General features: G+C 34.9%; 1 protein-coding gene across 1 annotated transcript; it reads left to right on the plus strand.

The window, feature by feature from the left end:
• Window positions 1-4,693: 4,693 nt before the first annotated feature.
• LOC135157324 (plexin-A4-like) lies at window positions 4,694-15,385 on the plus strand. Its single transcript, XM_064112496.1, has 8 exons — window positions 4,694-4,782; window positions 6,343-7,418; window positions 9,719-9,934; window positions 10,681-10,821; window positions 11,203-11,324; window positions 13,068-13,200; window positions 13,876-14,029; window positions 14,349-15,385. Exons 2-8 carry the CDS (start codon window positions 6,390-6,392, stop codon window positions 14,498-14,500), a joined length of 1,947 nt encoding a protein of 648 aa, XP_063968566.1. The 5' UTR covers window positions 4,694-4,782; window positions 6,343-6,389; the 3' UTR covers window positions 14,501-15,385.
• Window positions 15,386-17,408: the final 2,023 nt, after the last annotated feature.

Consider the following 17,408-nt stretch of genomic DNA (forward strand, 5'->3'; position numbering starts at 1 on the left):
GGCATATGTATAATTTTTTGAAGTGTGACTTTTGTTAAGGTTTCATGAGTGTGAAACATATTCCATAGACTGTTGTGTAAAAATAACACTTAAAAAGCAAATCATTAAAAATAGGAACTAAATCAGTAGGTTGAATTCATTAACTACCAGTTGGCAGGATATGATTTATATCTGGCATTTCAATTCTGACCAGAAAAGATAGCTGCAGCTATCACTGCAGCTTGGTCAAATGATGGCCGTATTTTTGTTGCATTGCCCACCACGAACGGCAAGTCTGTCAAAAAGCTCATCAGATCCTTAGAAGAAGCAAAGTTGCTTTCAGCTAATTGAGAATTCCGGTTTTGAAGTTTTTACAATTCTAAGGACAATGAACACTGGAAAACAATCTACATGTACACTTATTTTTAGATTTTAGAGGACACCCCCATCAACTCTGCTTCATGTACACGTTTATGTAGAACTAGAAGCTTTTTACTGTTTTAGACCATTTGACTTGTATTTTCTTTGTTTTGGTTTGATATCAATTGGTTTGAGTTTTTTTTTTTTTTTTTTAATTTTTATTCTTCAACTCGTTGTATATGCTGAAATCATCATTTTGTGGAATATTTAGAAAAGAGGTAAAAGCTACACATAATGGGTTGAAATGTACAATTTGTACCAAATGGATTCATATATCCTGTTCCGATGTTACTAATGATCAATACAAAGACTCAAATGAATACTTTATTGATTGGAAATGTCGTAAATGTTGTTTAACTGACATGCCTTTTTATAATGTTAAGGATTTACATTGCAGGCCACATGAAGAGGAACGTACAAATACCAATAGAAATGAAATTAATTCAAAATTCATTGATGACAATGGCCTGAATTGTGTGCATCTAAATGTTGTTAGTTTGCTTAAGCATTTTGATGAGATAAAATACCTATTATGTCAAAACAATATTCATATAATAGCTTTAAATGAAACTCGATTTGATGATAGTGTCTCAAATGTATAAATTCAAATAGATAATTTTTGTATAATCAGAAAAGATCGTAGTAGAAATGGTGGTGGAATGGCGATTTATATTCGTGATAATCTTGATTTCACCCAGTTAGAAGCTCCCAGCCTTTTGGAGTCAATAGTTTTGAAGATCGATTTTAAAAAGGGCAAACCCTTATTCTTTATTAACTGGTATAAACCTCCCAATGTAGGTAATGATACTTTGGATTTGTATGAAGTTATGCTGTCATCAATTCAGGGGCATGATTGCAATATTTTGATAACGGGTGACATAAATTTCAACATTTTTCATAGTTTAAGTACTTCACAATGTAGTAAGTACAATCAGATTAATGATGTTTTTGACTTGCATCAGATTAATACGACACAATGTACCAGAGTCACTATAAATTCTCGCTCTCTGTTAGATCATATGTTATGAAACAACATTGACATTGTAAAAGAATGGCATGTCATTGATGTTGGATTCAGCGACCATTCATTGAGTCATTTATGCTTAGATGTAGGACCTGATGACAATAACAATCATGTGAACCTAGTCACCTATAGAAAGATAAAAGGCCTCGATGTGAATGCCTTTCGAGAAGACATTAAATTGCAGAATTGGTCTGACATAGAAGAATGTATTGACATTGATGAAGCTGTTTGTAAATTTGAGGGACTAGTTATGGCAGTAGTTAACAAGCACATGCCTTTACGTACTCGTAAGGTCAGGAAAAAGTACTCTCCTTGGCTAAATGAGTCTATTTTTGGCATGATGAAGGAAAGGGATAAAATGAAGAAAAAAGCCAAATCAAGTAAATTAGAGAAAGATTGGATAAACTACGGAAGACTGAGAAATAAAGTTACATATGCAATAAAGAAGACAAAAAAGAGTTATTATTCTGAATTGATTCAAGATTGTAAGGGCAAAACAAATACATGGGATGTACTAAAGTCTCTATTGCCAAATAAATCGAAGAACAGTTTTAACAAGATTGATAATACTCAAGTCTTGGCTGAAAGATTCAATTCACATTTGCAAATGTTGCCCAAAATTGTCTTGATAGAAGTGATATGGTTGACACCAGTTTTGTATCCAGTTGTAATAATAGCCGTAATAAAAACTGTACATTTGAGTTATCACCCGTGACTTGTAACGATGTATTGCGTGAGATAACAATTTTGAAAGATAAGAAATCAGTTGGCATTGACGGAATAAGTTCGTACATATTGAAATTATGTGGCCCTGACATTGTCAAAAGCTTGACATTTATTATAAATAGGTCAATTTATTTGGGGATTGTGCCAACTAGGTGGAAAATTGCTAAAATAATACCGCTACTAAAGAAAGGGGATAAAATGAATCCCGACAACTACCGACCAATCTCACTTTTACCTGTGGTCTCTAAAATATTAGAACGAGTGGTACAACGCCAGCTTGTCAAATATTTGAATGAAAATGATATTCTTACTTCACATCAATCTGGTTTTAGAGCAAACCACTCCACAAATACTATTTTGATACAAGTTACGGATGACTTGCTAATGTCTCTTGATAAAGGATACTATACGGGAGTTGTTTCGGTTGATCTGCAGAAAGCTTTCGACCTTGTCAACCATGATATTCTGTTGTGTAAACTCAAGTCTTATGTTAGGATTGATGGGAAATCATTGGAATGGTTTCATAGCTATTTAAATAATAGAAGTATTGTTACAATGATCGATGGATCACTCTCATCTGAAAAACCCATATCTCATGGAGTGCCGCAAGGATCCATTTTGGGTCCGATCCTCTTCCTTCTTTTTATAAATGACTTACCTATGTGTATCGATAAATCATCAGTACACCTTTATGCAGATCATACCGTAATTTATTATTCTGACAAAGATCCCATTTTGGTTCAAAATACTTTACAACATGAATTAAATTCTTTGAAAAATTGGATGTGGCAAAATAGATTAAAAATTAACTCTACCAAAACTGTGTGTATGTTGGTTGGTACAAAACATATGATTCAGAAACATAATACATTGAATCTTAAAATTCAAGATATTCCTATTGAACAGGTTAAATCTATAAAATACCTTGGTATCATTATTGATTTTGAATTAAAATGGAATGATCATGTTTTGAACCTTTGCAAAAAAGTTAGTAAGATGATCAGTTTTTTGGTAGACTGAGTTCTTTTTTGAATAAGTCAAGTCTAAATCTTTTATATAAGGCTGTAATATTGCCACATTTTGACTATGCAGACATAATTTGGTCTTCTGCGACTAAATCTTGTTTGAGCACGTTGCAAAAACTTCAAAACCGTGCAGGTAGGATCATTTTAAAATCTAAACTGTCGGAGCACCGACCAGTATGTGAAATTCATTATACTCTAGGCTGGGAAACTCTACAGCAACGACAATCCTTTCATACTTATTGTCTTTTATATAAAATATTCCATGATATGTCGCCTGCTTATTTGAAACAAAAATTCATTTTTAAGACATCGAGATATCATACTCGAAAAGGTAATCAGGTTGTCTTGCCCAAACCTAATACTGAAAAATGCAAACGTTCATTTCAGTTTCGTTGTGGAAAATTATATAACAATTTACCTCTGTACATTAACAAATTGACAATTTTTCTACTTATAAAAAAGAAGTTTTGAAATTAACCGGTGAAATGCAATGATGGTTTCATGTTAGGACTGTCGGGGGGGGGGGGGGTATTGTGAACTGCACTACAAGTTCATTTCTCCATTCTCTTACATTTGTTTTATATTGATTTGTTATACACGTATTTATTAGAAATTTTCATATTGTAATGCTAATTTAATTTATTTTTTTTAGGGACCCCGAGGAAGAACAGGTTGGCCATTAATAGCCAATCTGAAACGGGTCTATCCCTACGATTCTGTATTACATGCATTGTAAGCTTCATTACTGTTGTAATGTTAATTTGTTATATTGTTTGTTTGTTTTTAATTATTTGATTATGTAATCATTTTGTTTATATTTATGCATTTTAATCGTGAATAAAACCAACCAACCAATCAACTCATTTTAAAAACAAATAGGCATTTATGACGTCAAAATCTCCTGACGGGGTCAAAATCATCACCTAAAACATTAAGTCTTTCACCAGTCAAATAGCTCCAAACGTTCTTCCATATTTGGGCTAAGGACGTTTAGTAGTTGCCCTTCCTATAATCAGTATTAGATGGCTAATCATAATCCTACAATTTTGTCAATCAACTATATAAATTTAAACCTCCTAAATATAGGTTGGATGGAATTATAATATTTTGCCTTCCTGTTGCACTAAGCCTCGTGACACTTTTGAGCGCCCTCAGTGAGGACAAGAAATATCATATTTGAATACCATATGCATGTCGATAAAAAACGATGCACTTTATTGTTCAGACTGTTTATTTTGTGTTGCTTGAATAGTGGTTCGTTCCATTATCCTGAGGGATATTTTTGTTCATTAACGTGAAATGTGGATAATTCATATTACCGAAAATGCACCGATGGATGTATTTTTTGCGTACTGCTTAAAAACAAATCAAAGATTTTGATAAGGTAGCTCATAGTTCGCCTAGGGTACTTTTAGAAAGCTTCAAATTATCATTTGAATATTTGAAAATATCCTTTATTAAGATATGGTACATTCTAAAAGCGGAAGAAGTGTTAAAATCAGTCGAAGTTCCAATTTTCACTAGACATTTTATACAGCATCGCCGTCCGACTGATGAGTCTCTGCAGAGTCAGCGCAATGTTTTCTCCTGTTTAATTTAACTTGAAAAGTGAGTATCGAATATATTTTGCTTAAAAAACAGTCAAATTTCATTGCTGTTAAGGAGAAAATCAGTCAATTAATTTAAGAGTCAAGATAAGCTGACGTTATCTTTTGACCATGAACTCAAAGCTTAGTTGGTGACAAATGAATTATGACTACATAAAATATCAATGTATTATAGTGGGACCTCCTGGAGAAATGTGCATTTCAACCTGATTTACAAGAGGATAATTGTATATTAAAGAAATGAATAGCTTGGCCGATAGATTTATGTGGTATTTCAGTCAGTACCTATTTGTCGATGTGTCAATGTTTCTGTTTCTAAATAAATGACTTGCATACATTTGAGCATGCATATAGATGCATGTAAAAAGTATTATTACATTTTAAACTTTTCTCTTTCCCCAGAGTTTATAACAGGAACTTGATTAATGGTTGAACATAAGTTTTGCTTTTTGTTAATAAGAAAAGAAATAGCACATGGTTTCTTTAACACATTCACACATATAATTTCATTTTCATTTTACAATATTGACCTCAAATGGTCGAGGAATTTTTCTTCTAGGCTGACCGTTGTTATAAATTCAGACTATATCCCTAAATGAAACTTTCTCTTATTCGCATACTTTCTTTAAACTGTGTTATACCTTATTTGTGCTTTTGTGTTTTTGTCTTAAACTGGTGAATGAAACTATTTGCCCCCTTCTCTTTCCAATGATTTTCGTATGAATATTGAGTTTAACTACTTACACAGAAACCAATGGGTGGAACTTATGTATACAAACCGTGGGAAAGATCACACGTTTCCACCTTTAATGAACACATCATTATACTTTATGTACAATTATCATGATGATATATTACAAAATCAAGCCTATTTTAGAATATGCATACTTACAATATATCGGTGACGTTGGAAAACGAAATGAGCAGGATTTTCATACATATTGTCATTTCATTCTACAAAAAATAAATAAAAATCATAAGCATATGAGACTACCAGATGTTCACACTGCCCCCTACGACCTATTTGCCAATCATCCAACCAGAAAGTTCCATTTGAACATGTTCGAGGGATGCCGCAATAGTTTGTTCAGTCAATGAGAAGGGTTCACTGTAGAGGAACTGGATTTAAACATTTCAAGAAAATTGCAATACCCACAGATACCTATTAACAATCATAGGGACTTTCTCAACGAAATTCAAAGGGACATAAACAGTAATTAATGCATAAATTGGGAAATATAAATAAGGAAAATAATTGTTAGCAGTGGTGTAAATGTAATAAGAGCGAGATGGTTAATAATGTTGAGTTGGAATTATTATAATGGAAAAGGCTCGCTGGAAAAGGTTTTGATTAAAATATTACGGGAAAAAAGGCAGACCTAACAGCTATTACTCACCATTTATTTAGTCATGTGTCAGCATAAAAAAGTATCCTGTCTTTGAGTTAATTCGATGCAAACATGCTTAACAAACTTCCCCTAGCACTAAGCTTTTCCGTGATTTGTGATTTTATCCAAAGAGTCGTCTGAATTGTCGTATTCTGATATCTTTATTTTTACAGCTTTGATCTGCAAAAACAAGCCTACTTCGTCGGAAGCATCCAGGATCATGACTCATAGTGTATTTGGAGTACTTCTAATCCTGATTCTGATATCATGTCAGATCGGATCAATCCAATCAGCTCCTCTCTCCTCCTACTTGGTATCTTCATTTACAGCTCCTGATTCTGACTTCAACCAACAGTTCAACCACATAGCGATCAACAACATCACTGGGGATATATATATAGGAGCACGAGAGAGGCTCTACCAACTCGACTCTGACCTGGCTCTGAAAGTGACGGTGGATAATGGAAATTGTGATACTTCTGATAAAGACAACAAACTACTTACTACCGTGGTTACACATCATATATATAAGCTGATCACATGTGGCTGCCTGAAAGGGGAATCTCTCTGTCAGACAAGGAATCCGGTAAATATATCACTGGACCTGATAGAACTAGCTGATACCCCGCACATTGTGGCAATGGGAGACGTGTCTATGTCTACTGTTGGTGTTGTTGCTCTCGGTACTGACTTTGAAGAAGATGAAATTACTAAACATGGTGAATCTTTGTATTTTTTCATTGCGAGAAGTGGTGGGGGAGCTGCTTCTGCATTCAGATTCATTTCAAAGTACAGTCTCGCGGACCTTCAATCACAACAACAAATACAAGCAAATATCTTTACTGACGATTCGACAAGCTCCAAGCATATTATTTCTTACGAAGATTTTATATTCGTTTCTATATCAAGAGACGAGGAAACTTATTTAGGACGTATTTGTCGTGATTCACCGGACCAAGACTTTGAATCGTACACGGAGATAAAGCTGGAGTGCCGACAGGGTCGGTCCAAAAATGTTATTCAATCAGCTTACATTGGACCAGCAGGATCTGAGTTGGCTGAATCGATGAATATCAACACCATGGATGGCGTATTGTACGCGGTATTTTCATCTACATCTTCGTCTTCTCTTTGTGTGTATACGATGATCGATGTCCAGCAGAGCTTCAAAGACGCTATCTTAGGGTGTATTGAGGGAACGAGCACTGGTGCAGAGAACATGTTCCTGGAAAACAGTAAATGCGAGATGGTAAGTCAATTTGATTTGATAGCCATGAATGATTGTTCTTTTTGTGAGTAAATGTATCTATTTATATAGTCAAATTAAAATAGTATTTAAAATAACACGGGTTTGTCAAGTTTTTCCTTGTCGCGGTTATAGCAGACTGGTAGGTTTGCGTTGCCCCCACATGCATTCCTACAATGATTTGTTAATTAAAAGAACCAGAACCAAGCATTCGTGCCCTCGGTTTCCTTGCACTCTAACCTTAACTATGAATGAATAATTTAAAACAAAAAAGTATCTAAAAAAGAATCATTGCAGCATTGAAATCTGACGAGATTCTGTAACTTGTGAAATTTGAAATCAGAAAAAGATTCAAGATGAATGTAGCTCCATTCTTACGAGACCCAAGGTGTCAAAATTTGAGATGTTGGTTTCATAACTCTGTGTACGTGAAATGATAAACCCTGCGATGACCCAAGGGAATGGGGCCAGCCCAGTGCAAACAAAACAGTGGAGAAAAGGAAAACAGGGAAAAGGGAACTAGGAGATGAACGGATATACAAGTACAACAGACAAAAATATCCCCCAAGTAATGATAAATAGCCACCTCGCAAACCTCTACAACGCGACATTAGAGCCCGGTAACACAAAAGTTAACGATTAATCCTAGACTCGATTTTGAAGATTGATTGTACATTATAGTCAATACAATCAAACGTAGAAAACTGTTCTACAATCATTGCTATAAAGCTTTGTGTTACAGGCCCTATAGATCTTGATTTTCGTGCACAAAATTCTTTCATACGATACCAATATGTCATGCCATGCCATTTGTCTGCCTGAGCTCGCGGCGGGACTGTGCTATCATGACTATCATGACTCCAGCTGGCTGGAGACATGCGAAATGTAGATTGTGACATGGATAAAAAGGTTTTTACGCGTGCCCATGCCTGGTATCCACTCGTCAATGGAAGTGGGCCCCCGGGCGGCCTCTCGAGCTCTGGGAGGAAGTACATGTAGTTCTGGAAAGTTGTCCTAAATCGGATATGTCGCTGTTACCATAGTATTTTGCACACGAACTGCAGATGTTTCCGTTGCAGATGCGAAAGCTAAACAAAATCCTCATGTCACATAATTTAAATTGCAGGACAGCCTTTTACGACGGGCCCAAAAGTCTCTTCCAAAATCAACTACCGTCGTAAATAAGTAAGCGTTTGCGTTCTCTAACGAAGCTCGGGAATATAGTGCAAGGGACGCGCCGTGACGAATTGACATGCATCCCCGCCTCCCACACCAACACAGACATACACACACCCACACACCCGCGCCAGAAATGAGGGGAAATGTGACAAAAGGCCCTGACAGCAAACAGCAACTCTCAAAAGTTGTTGCCCCGCTCCATGTAGGATCCATGCACCAGAAAGCGTAAAGGATTGTATAAAGAAAACAAACGGAAAAGAGAAATAAGTGAAAAGAAAGAGGAAAACTAGAAAAGAAATAAGAGATGGAAGAGGAGACCATGATACATAGAAAGCCTGAAAAGAGAAAATGTCAGATATTTTGGGTTTATTTTTTCAAACAAAATTTCACGTTGGTCTTTATTCAGATTAGCCGGGGCCTTAAGTAAAGACAAAATTTCGAACCAGGTAGGAGAGAGCCTGCAAAATGATTGCGATAGCTTTTGCAATTCGATCCGGAGCTCTGGCTCGGCAAAGAATAGTAAAGTTTGAACAATCAAATGTATCAGTTTTTTAACATAACTATGTGAGGTATAAAGGTACGTCATCGCAGAGAATTGTCTCTTTTGATGGCGGGGGGGGGGGGAGCAACAATATAATTCCCCCTCCCCCATGAACAATGGACAATCCTCCGCGTTAACACTCATGTTTAATATATACATTTCAATGATAAAGCAATGCCAAAAAATGGTACAATTTGAAGTGTCTTTTCCATGCCCCCAAAAGAACGCAAGTAGTCATGCATTTTCCTCACTTGATCCTGATGATAGATTAATTTTTGTTTTATACCTACACGTCAACACGACATAAATCGATTATGCTGAATGTATTCAGGTGCCGTGGCCGAGTGGTCTAAGGGGCCTGGCTATACATGGAAAGTCTGGATTTCGATCCCCGGTCACAGCACCTACGCCCGTGAGCAAGGTATTTAATCTACAATGCTCTTTATCCTGCTTTCAAATAAATGGAAATGCTATATGCATTCTTGGTAACTAGGTGTGTGCTTGTTTAAAAAAACATTGACACTCTTAGTCATCTATTCCTGCCCACCAAATGCATTACATGCTTTCTGCTTGCATCTGACAGTATCCCGTTACGCCTTACACACCATCGGATTCGTATCAGTGTAGAGGTATAATTGAAGACGGGTATATACTGTATAAGTATGTCAGTGCAACGAATCCCCTTTCTGCCTCACCCACCACTACTATCCCTAATGTGACTTCAACCTCAATTGTGACCATCATAGAAAGACATCACACAGTGGTATTCATAGGAGATACAGAAGGAAGCTTACACAAGGTACGTGCACCAGGGTCCCGTCTTACAATGAGATATGATTAATCCAATCAATCTCAGGTATATGGAAATCCATCAAATGTAAAAAAAAATTGTCTTTAGGAAATCTGCTCAATGTCCTTTAAAAACGAAAAGAAGCATACTGAATTGTCAAGAAAACAGTGAATGTGTGAATATGCATCACGTCTAGAAAAATTTTTGAAAAAAAACATGTATTTTAGATGTTTACATTGCTGGCTTTCCATAGTTACGATTGATCGGATCAAACATAACTCTTTCGTTATTTTCTTCTAACCCGTCCGTGCTTTTTAGTTGGCTTGAAAATGAATTAAAAAAAAAAGAAAAAAGTTTAATTCAAGTCGTTTTTTCTATCTCAAATCTATCAGCACCGTGTCACCTTTAATTTTCTCTGACAAAATAATTCTTTAAAATAAATTATCTAACTATTCATCAAACGTTTTAAGAACAAATTCGTTCAGCTTCTCGTGTACGTGTAAATAATATATATTGCAACAACAAGATAGACAGATAATGGGTTAAAAACGGTTTCAAAATATCACGTGGAAGTAGTTGTGAAGCCTCTTATCCATGAATAGACGAGAGCCATCGACACATCTCGGTTATGTGGTCGTCTTTTTTGTAATTTCTTCTATAAACTGTTAATTGTTGGATACATGTATTTCAACGTAGGCCTTATATATTCGATATGTTAAAAGGCTGATTATCACTTGCTGTGTTTGTCAAAATAGATTAACATAGTGAACACTTCGTGCGGGTACGTGTATGAAGATGTCTCTCTTGGAGGTGGATCTGTCTTACAAGAGATGTTCCTTGATGAATCAAAAGAGCAACTTACACTTGCTACAAGTTCGGACCGAGACTCGAGTCAGGTGACAATTTTTTATACAGGTATCATTTGAAATTAGTGGAAGTTATTGGAAATTATTGGAAATAATATTTTAATATAACCAAACAGTACACGTGTGAGAGAAGTAAAATCCAGCATTGTAGTGCACTTGGTAAATTTTAATTAAATAAATGAGAAAAAGCTAATAATGTGGTAAATTTTAGCTTTGGCATCACACGAAAGTGCTAATCTATGTTAAAGCTTTGAGAATACTTTTTGTTGTAATTTGGAGACGGACACCGCGTGTTATCAACATAAAACAGAGTTTGGTTTCCCATTATGAGTTCTGAAATAAGTCCTTATTGTAATTCATAAAAAGAACCCCTGTACAATATCTGTTTCCGTCTTTTAAAACAATATGAAGAATCGGGTTGTTACAATCGATTTAGTCAACTGTGGACAGTACCAGACCTGCGCGGAGTGCATTGGTGAGGATGGTGGAAATGATGGAGATCCTTACTGTGGATGGTGTACTCTAGAGGCAAGGTAAGTTTGCAGTATATTTATCCCCCCCCCTCCCTCCCCATAATTGATATAGGCCCACATGATAATCGGTGAACTTAAGTAAAATGCTAATCACCTTTCTTTTTTCAGTATCTCTTTTTATTGAATGTTCTAATTTACATCGTCGCGGTATATTGAACAAAGAACAGCATGATATACAACATAATTTAACATGATGAAAAAATGACAACTTTTGTAGGTTTGAGAGAGAAAATATTTCAGCCATTTCTTTAAAAAATAATTGGGGAAAATTTTACAAGAAGCTAAGTTAGTTAATTCATTAAAAAGATGTAATATTGTGCCCATTACCACCGTGTCCACCAATCACAATGTCTTCATAACTTATATCAACATTTCTAATACATGTATTCAGATTTAATGTTCGCACAGAATTTACAGAATTTTGTCAAAAGGAGTCGAGGATGATAAAATAAGTGATAATAATAGTTTTACGCTTAAAAAATTGAAGATTCTGCCATTTTAAACAGATATTCATTGACATTAAAAGTTTATATGCAAACATCTAAAGTTGAATTCAGCTAACCAAATAATTTCAATGAAAGCAACTTTTCCTTTCCAGATATTGTTGAAAATCAAAATTTATTTTACATGCAAGCGACTAATATTTTTCAACATTTTGGACTATGAGCTGTTAATCCACTGGATAATTGCATAACCTTTTACAGTTTATCTTGTTTTATATGTGAAGCAGGATCAAGGTCATTCAATAGGAAATAGCTATAAATTGAATATTTTGAGCGTTGTTTATTTTTACCCAAAATGTTTTTAAATTTTCAGGTATACAACTGCAGAATAATTTCGATTCACATAAAAAAAAATTCAATTTAACTTTGCATGAATACAAAGTATATCCAATAACCCATAGTTGTTAATAATACATCCAATATTAAGAATGTCTAAGCATGCCCATTGCTTCCAAAACAAACTCCCTTTTCTTATATAGAATCTTTTATTACCCGATAACAACTGCTGCCTAATATCTTCACGAGTGTTATCAAAAGAAATGCAATAATCAAATAAGTTGTATTTGGAAGTATTTGTTTCCTAACAAGGTTGAATATCGGTATTTCAATAATGATACTTTTTTTTTCCTCTTAATTCCAAGTTTTTTGTAAGCATCAATTATATTTTTAATAAAATACACCAAATGACGTATTTTTAAGTTTACTTTTCCAATTGATGTTTTGAAAAATATTAATATTTAAATTTCCTAAACTTAAATCCGAACTTTTCGAAATATTTAACGATGGTCCGGCACCACTATAAAGCATTTAGACTCTTTCCTTTACATTTTTAATGCTACAAATACTGTGCTGTCATTAGCAAAGTGACCTCAACTTAATAATTTACAAAATCCGTGAAACTATTATTTGTAATGTTATCATTCTTATTCAAATCAATTGATCAAGATTCTACAACTACTAATAATAACCGGGCATACAGTGGACAACCTTGTCTCACTCCTCTAGTTAAAGGGATATAAATATTTCTGCATCAGAATATAAAGTTTTTTAAACTATTTTTTTAAACCAAAACAACATATTTTCAAGGGCTCTGTAAAGACAATATACAATAGCTTAATCAAAGGACTTTTTTAGGTCCGCAAATAAAATAGTCCCCAACTTGTCATGTTTTTTTTCCTTCATAACATCCATATACATGTGATTCCTAATTCATTTTCACATGTATCCTTTTCACCGAAAGGTGTACCCGATACGAAGAATGTCCTTCCCCTGATGAATCTACTCGGTGGCTGTCTTACAATGCCATCCAATGTGTATCCATCTCAGATATTCAGCCCGATCATAGACTACCATATAAAGTTACAGAACAAGAGGTTTGTGGTGTTCTTAGACGAAAGGGTTTTTTTATCAGAAGTCGAATGTTTTTGGTGATTAAAAGTTCGGCCATGGCCCTATAGTTTCCTAGCCAGGGTAAGGCCACATTTTTTCATCAGAAAGTTTTTGTATTCATTTCTTTCATTTGGACTTTACAGTGAAAATAAACCCAGCCCGATTTTACATCGAAAATAACGTTAAACGGGAGGCCCGATTAAACCGTGAAAATACTGCTTAATCATTAAAATACCAAGGTTTACCAAAAACGTAACAGTGGATAGACACACGGCACGTTACCAGAAATCTTTGAAACCTGTTTAGATCCTGTAGTATAAACTTAAGCTTTATTGAGCTAAATCAACTTTTCTCAACTTATAAGACGAGTGACTAACGTCTGGGCCTACTGATTATTAGCATTCTCAATGTATTTTATAAAACAAAATAGTAATGAATAGTTCATGTGTTGTCAATAAAAATGAAGAAATTTTGTTTTTATTTTAAGTGCATTTTATAGTCATCGAGCATGTCTAGGTTTAATTATGAACCATTGAAAAGTCCGCTCTTACAACAAAATCGAAACATATTTTTATGTCTTTCAATATGTAACAAGAGGCCATTCAGTTATTTAAAACAATTTGCTATCAAATGTTATCCTTTCTCATTACCGACTTTAGATCATCATTACTGTACAGCAGCTTCCAACCCTCAAAGCTAACCACCAATACCGGTGTGCCTTCGACTCTTACGTGGTCAGTGCTGTTACAACGTCCGACACATTAGTTTGTACAACTCCTCCTGTGGACGAATTGCCTACAATCCCTGTAGAAGGTGAGGCGAGAACCGTTAGTCTTATCGAGGCTCTTATGGCATTACCATTATTACATGTATAGTTTTTTTTCTTTATCTTTAAGAACTTAACGACCTCAGTCTTTTTCCCCATATTAATGACTGGAACTTCCATTAAACATAGGTACTTTAAGCATCTGAAAATCACTCATTATTTTGCAACTTACGAATGAGGATCCCTGGGCAATATACTGGAAACGATTTTTTTTTCACTAACCATGTCGTTGACGTCCCTTGGAAGATATTGTTGATTATTTTTATTTTTTGTTGTTATTTGTATTTCTTTTGTTTCAACCACCAGATGACCATAAGAATTTGACTCTCTCCATTGTCTCAACGGAGACCACAGTTTACTTCATAAGCACGGATTTTATCCTGTTTGACTGCACCTATCATAAATCGTATGTAACAAATTTCACTGGATATTTTAACACAGCGCTTTATATTGCATGAATGTAATCATTTTATTGTCTAAGTAGAATGTTGTTTTCCCTCTATGTGATAAATGTTGCCATGCCCCATTTGCTTAGAGAAATTTAAGGAACATCTTGGAAATACGGACTAATAAGTTCGATCTGGCATCTATCGTGTATTTCCTTAAAGAATTTGCCACTTCGTTACGAATAAGAACTTGCAAGTAATTCACTTAATTTGCAGTAAAAAAAGGTGTAACTCTGACCCAGTGCTTTACATTTCTTTGAGCCCATTCTTGTTTATACTAATGTTTATACCCATAATAACACACTTCACATGTTACATATTACGTTTGATTTATTAAAAGGAAAATGTATTCGCGATTACATTTTTAAAGAAGTTGTGCAGGGGAAGTTGTCAACGTTCTTTCAGCGTTTATTGATATGTAGGATTAACAGTTTGTGAGACTCTTCCCAGTCCAAGCTTCGAAGAATATCTTAACGATTGAATGTATATATATTATTATATCCAGCCCTGATCGTATTTAGCCTAATGCTTTTAATGCTTAAGCTGACACATTCGAACACCAACACAAACACCCTTACCCACACCCACCCAGATCCACACTATCAATTTTTTTAGTATTTCATTCTGGCAATTACGATGGCTCTCCTAATTACGTTATGATTACTTTTGACTAAAACTGGTCTATCCAAAATTTATCGGCCAGTCAGTGGCATTATCATTAATGTTTAAGCATGGACCTAGTAGGTCCATGGTTTAATGTACAATAATCATGATAATATCAAACCAATTTTTTTCTCTAACATGTGTATGAATTTGGGAATTTTCTAGATCTGCATAGGCGGATCCAGGGAGTCGAGCCCCCCCCCCCCCCATTGCCGGAGCAAAAAAAGGGCGGAGAAAGAAAAAAAGGAAAATAAAAGGAAAGAGAGGAAAAATAAGAAGAAGACGTGTGAATAAAATATGTTGAGGGAAAGACTTTGAAAATAATAAAAAAAAGAAATCATGTAACCGCGCTCGATTGCATATCTTGCACAATAGGCTGATATGAAACTTAATATATCAAGTTTTGAAGTCAACATACAACATATATTTCATCTCGGATATCGAACTTCCTTCTGTTTGATTTACAAATTGATTGTTTAAATGCCCTGTAAAATGTATGTTTTAAGGTATGTATAATGATTTGCAAAAGGGTAAGGTCCACTTTGGACCATTCCGAGAAAAACCATGTTTTTTATTCTCACTTATTGCAATATTCTTATGAGAAACTACATGTAAATTGTCTTGATGTACTACCTTATCATGTAAACATAAAATTGGGTATAAACGAAATCTACCTGTCTTCATATTTTTCTATATATTTAAAAAAAAATATCATTGTGAACCTAACCCCTTTTGCAAGTAAAGCGAAATTAATCCAATCTCTTTTGATTTAAAAAGGTGATTTTTCTTTGCCGCTTTCATTCATGTTCTTATTTGAATTTCAAATTTTCTTTGGTATCATCAGAGTGACTAAAAATCTAGAGGTTGAGAGACAGAAAACAATAAAATTTATGAACAATGGACCTAACCCCTTTTGACAAATGAGTTCTTCAGAAGAGTTTGGTTGCAAAAGGGGTTAGGTCCACTCCCAGAAAATCATCCTTTTTTTAATTCTCCCATATTACAATATTCTTATGCGAAACTGAGTTTGCATGATACCATACCATGAGAACATAAAATTGGGTATAAAAGAAATCTTCCAGTCTTCATATTTTGTAAGATATTTTTTTCCAAAAAAATCTGTGTGGACCTAACCCCTTTTGCAACTAAACTGAAATAGACCTAAAAAAGGTGATTTTTCTTTGCCATGTTAGTTCACTTTTTAATAGGAATTTCAACTTTTCTTTGGTATCATCTTATAGAGCTTCTAAAAATCTGTACATTGAGACATAAAGGTCAAATTTGATGAAAAATGGACCTAACCCCTTTTGCGAGTGAGGTCTTCAAATATAAACATTTTTCAGCTCGCGATGCGCGGTGGAATTATTTGATTTGTCAAATACCTACTGTCTTCATGCATTCCATAAATTTAGCAAAATATCCCTTTTCAGGTGTGATTGTCAAAGCGTAGGCTAATAAGCTAGCGCTGTGCGCTCGCATTTTGATTGGTTACAGAGGCGTCGATCATGGGGGGGGCAGGGGGGGGGGGTTGCGATCGCCCCACCAATGAAAATATTGGGGGGGGGGCAAACATATCGTTTTGCTCCCCCCCCCCCATAATTCCGCATGTGCAAAAAAATTAAATAAGATTGTAATATTAGACAGAAATCAGCAAGCGAGATTGAGATGCACAACTCCTTCTTCATCTAAAATCGTGCTCACAATGTCCGCTTTTCAGAATAGAATATACAAGATTTTCAGCTCGCGCTTCGCGCTCGCATAATTTTAGTAGCAAAACCCATACTTTTTATGATTAGATAGGTGAATAGAATGTCTCGTTTTCAGTTGTAAACCTCAAAAGAGCTCCCACTTCGATTTGCAATAATCTTTTGTTGGATATATATCTTGTTCTTTATTAAAGACCTCCATTAAACTCATTTCTTTCAGATCAAAATTTAAAAATTATCAGCTCGCGCTTCGCGCTCGCATATTTTTTTAGATACCCATCTTAATCATTGGTACCAAAAATGCTTAGAATATCAAGCTTTCTGGTCAGAATATAAGGAAATTTCAGCTCGCGCTCGCATTAATTTGTTGGTGATATATGTGTGTGTGTGTATATATATATATACATATATATAGGTGTGCGTGTGTGAGTTTGTTTGTTTTGTGTGATCGAGCGCCTTTGGAAAGTTGATTCATGATTTTGCCCCCCCCCCCAATCTGAAAAATGGATCGACGCCCCTGATTGGTTAATAATATATCCCTCTATATTCTA

This window comes from Lytechinus pictus, chromosome 17, assembly GCF_037042905.1.
Source record: "Lytechinus pictus isolate F3 Inbred chromosome 17, Lp3.0, whole genome shotgun sequence".
Classification (NCBI taxonomy): Eukaryota; Metazoa; Echinodermata; class Echinoidea; order Temnopleuroida; family Toxopneustidae; genus Lytechinus; species Lytechinus pictus.

Coding starts and splice junctions, on each gene's coding strand:
- LOC135157324 (XM_064112496.1), top strand. CDS start 6,390: ATGACTCATAGTGTATTTGGAGTACTTCTAATCCTGATTCTGATATCA. Junction 11,325..13,067: donor TGGTGTACTCTAGAGGCAAG/GTAAGTTTGCAG, acceptor TTTCACCGAAAG/GTGTACCCGATACGAAGAAT. Junction 13,201..13,875: donor ATAAAGTTACAGAACAAGAG/GTTTGTGGTGTT, acceptor TACCGACTTTAG/ATCATCATTACTGTACAGCA.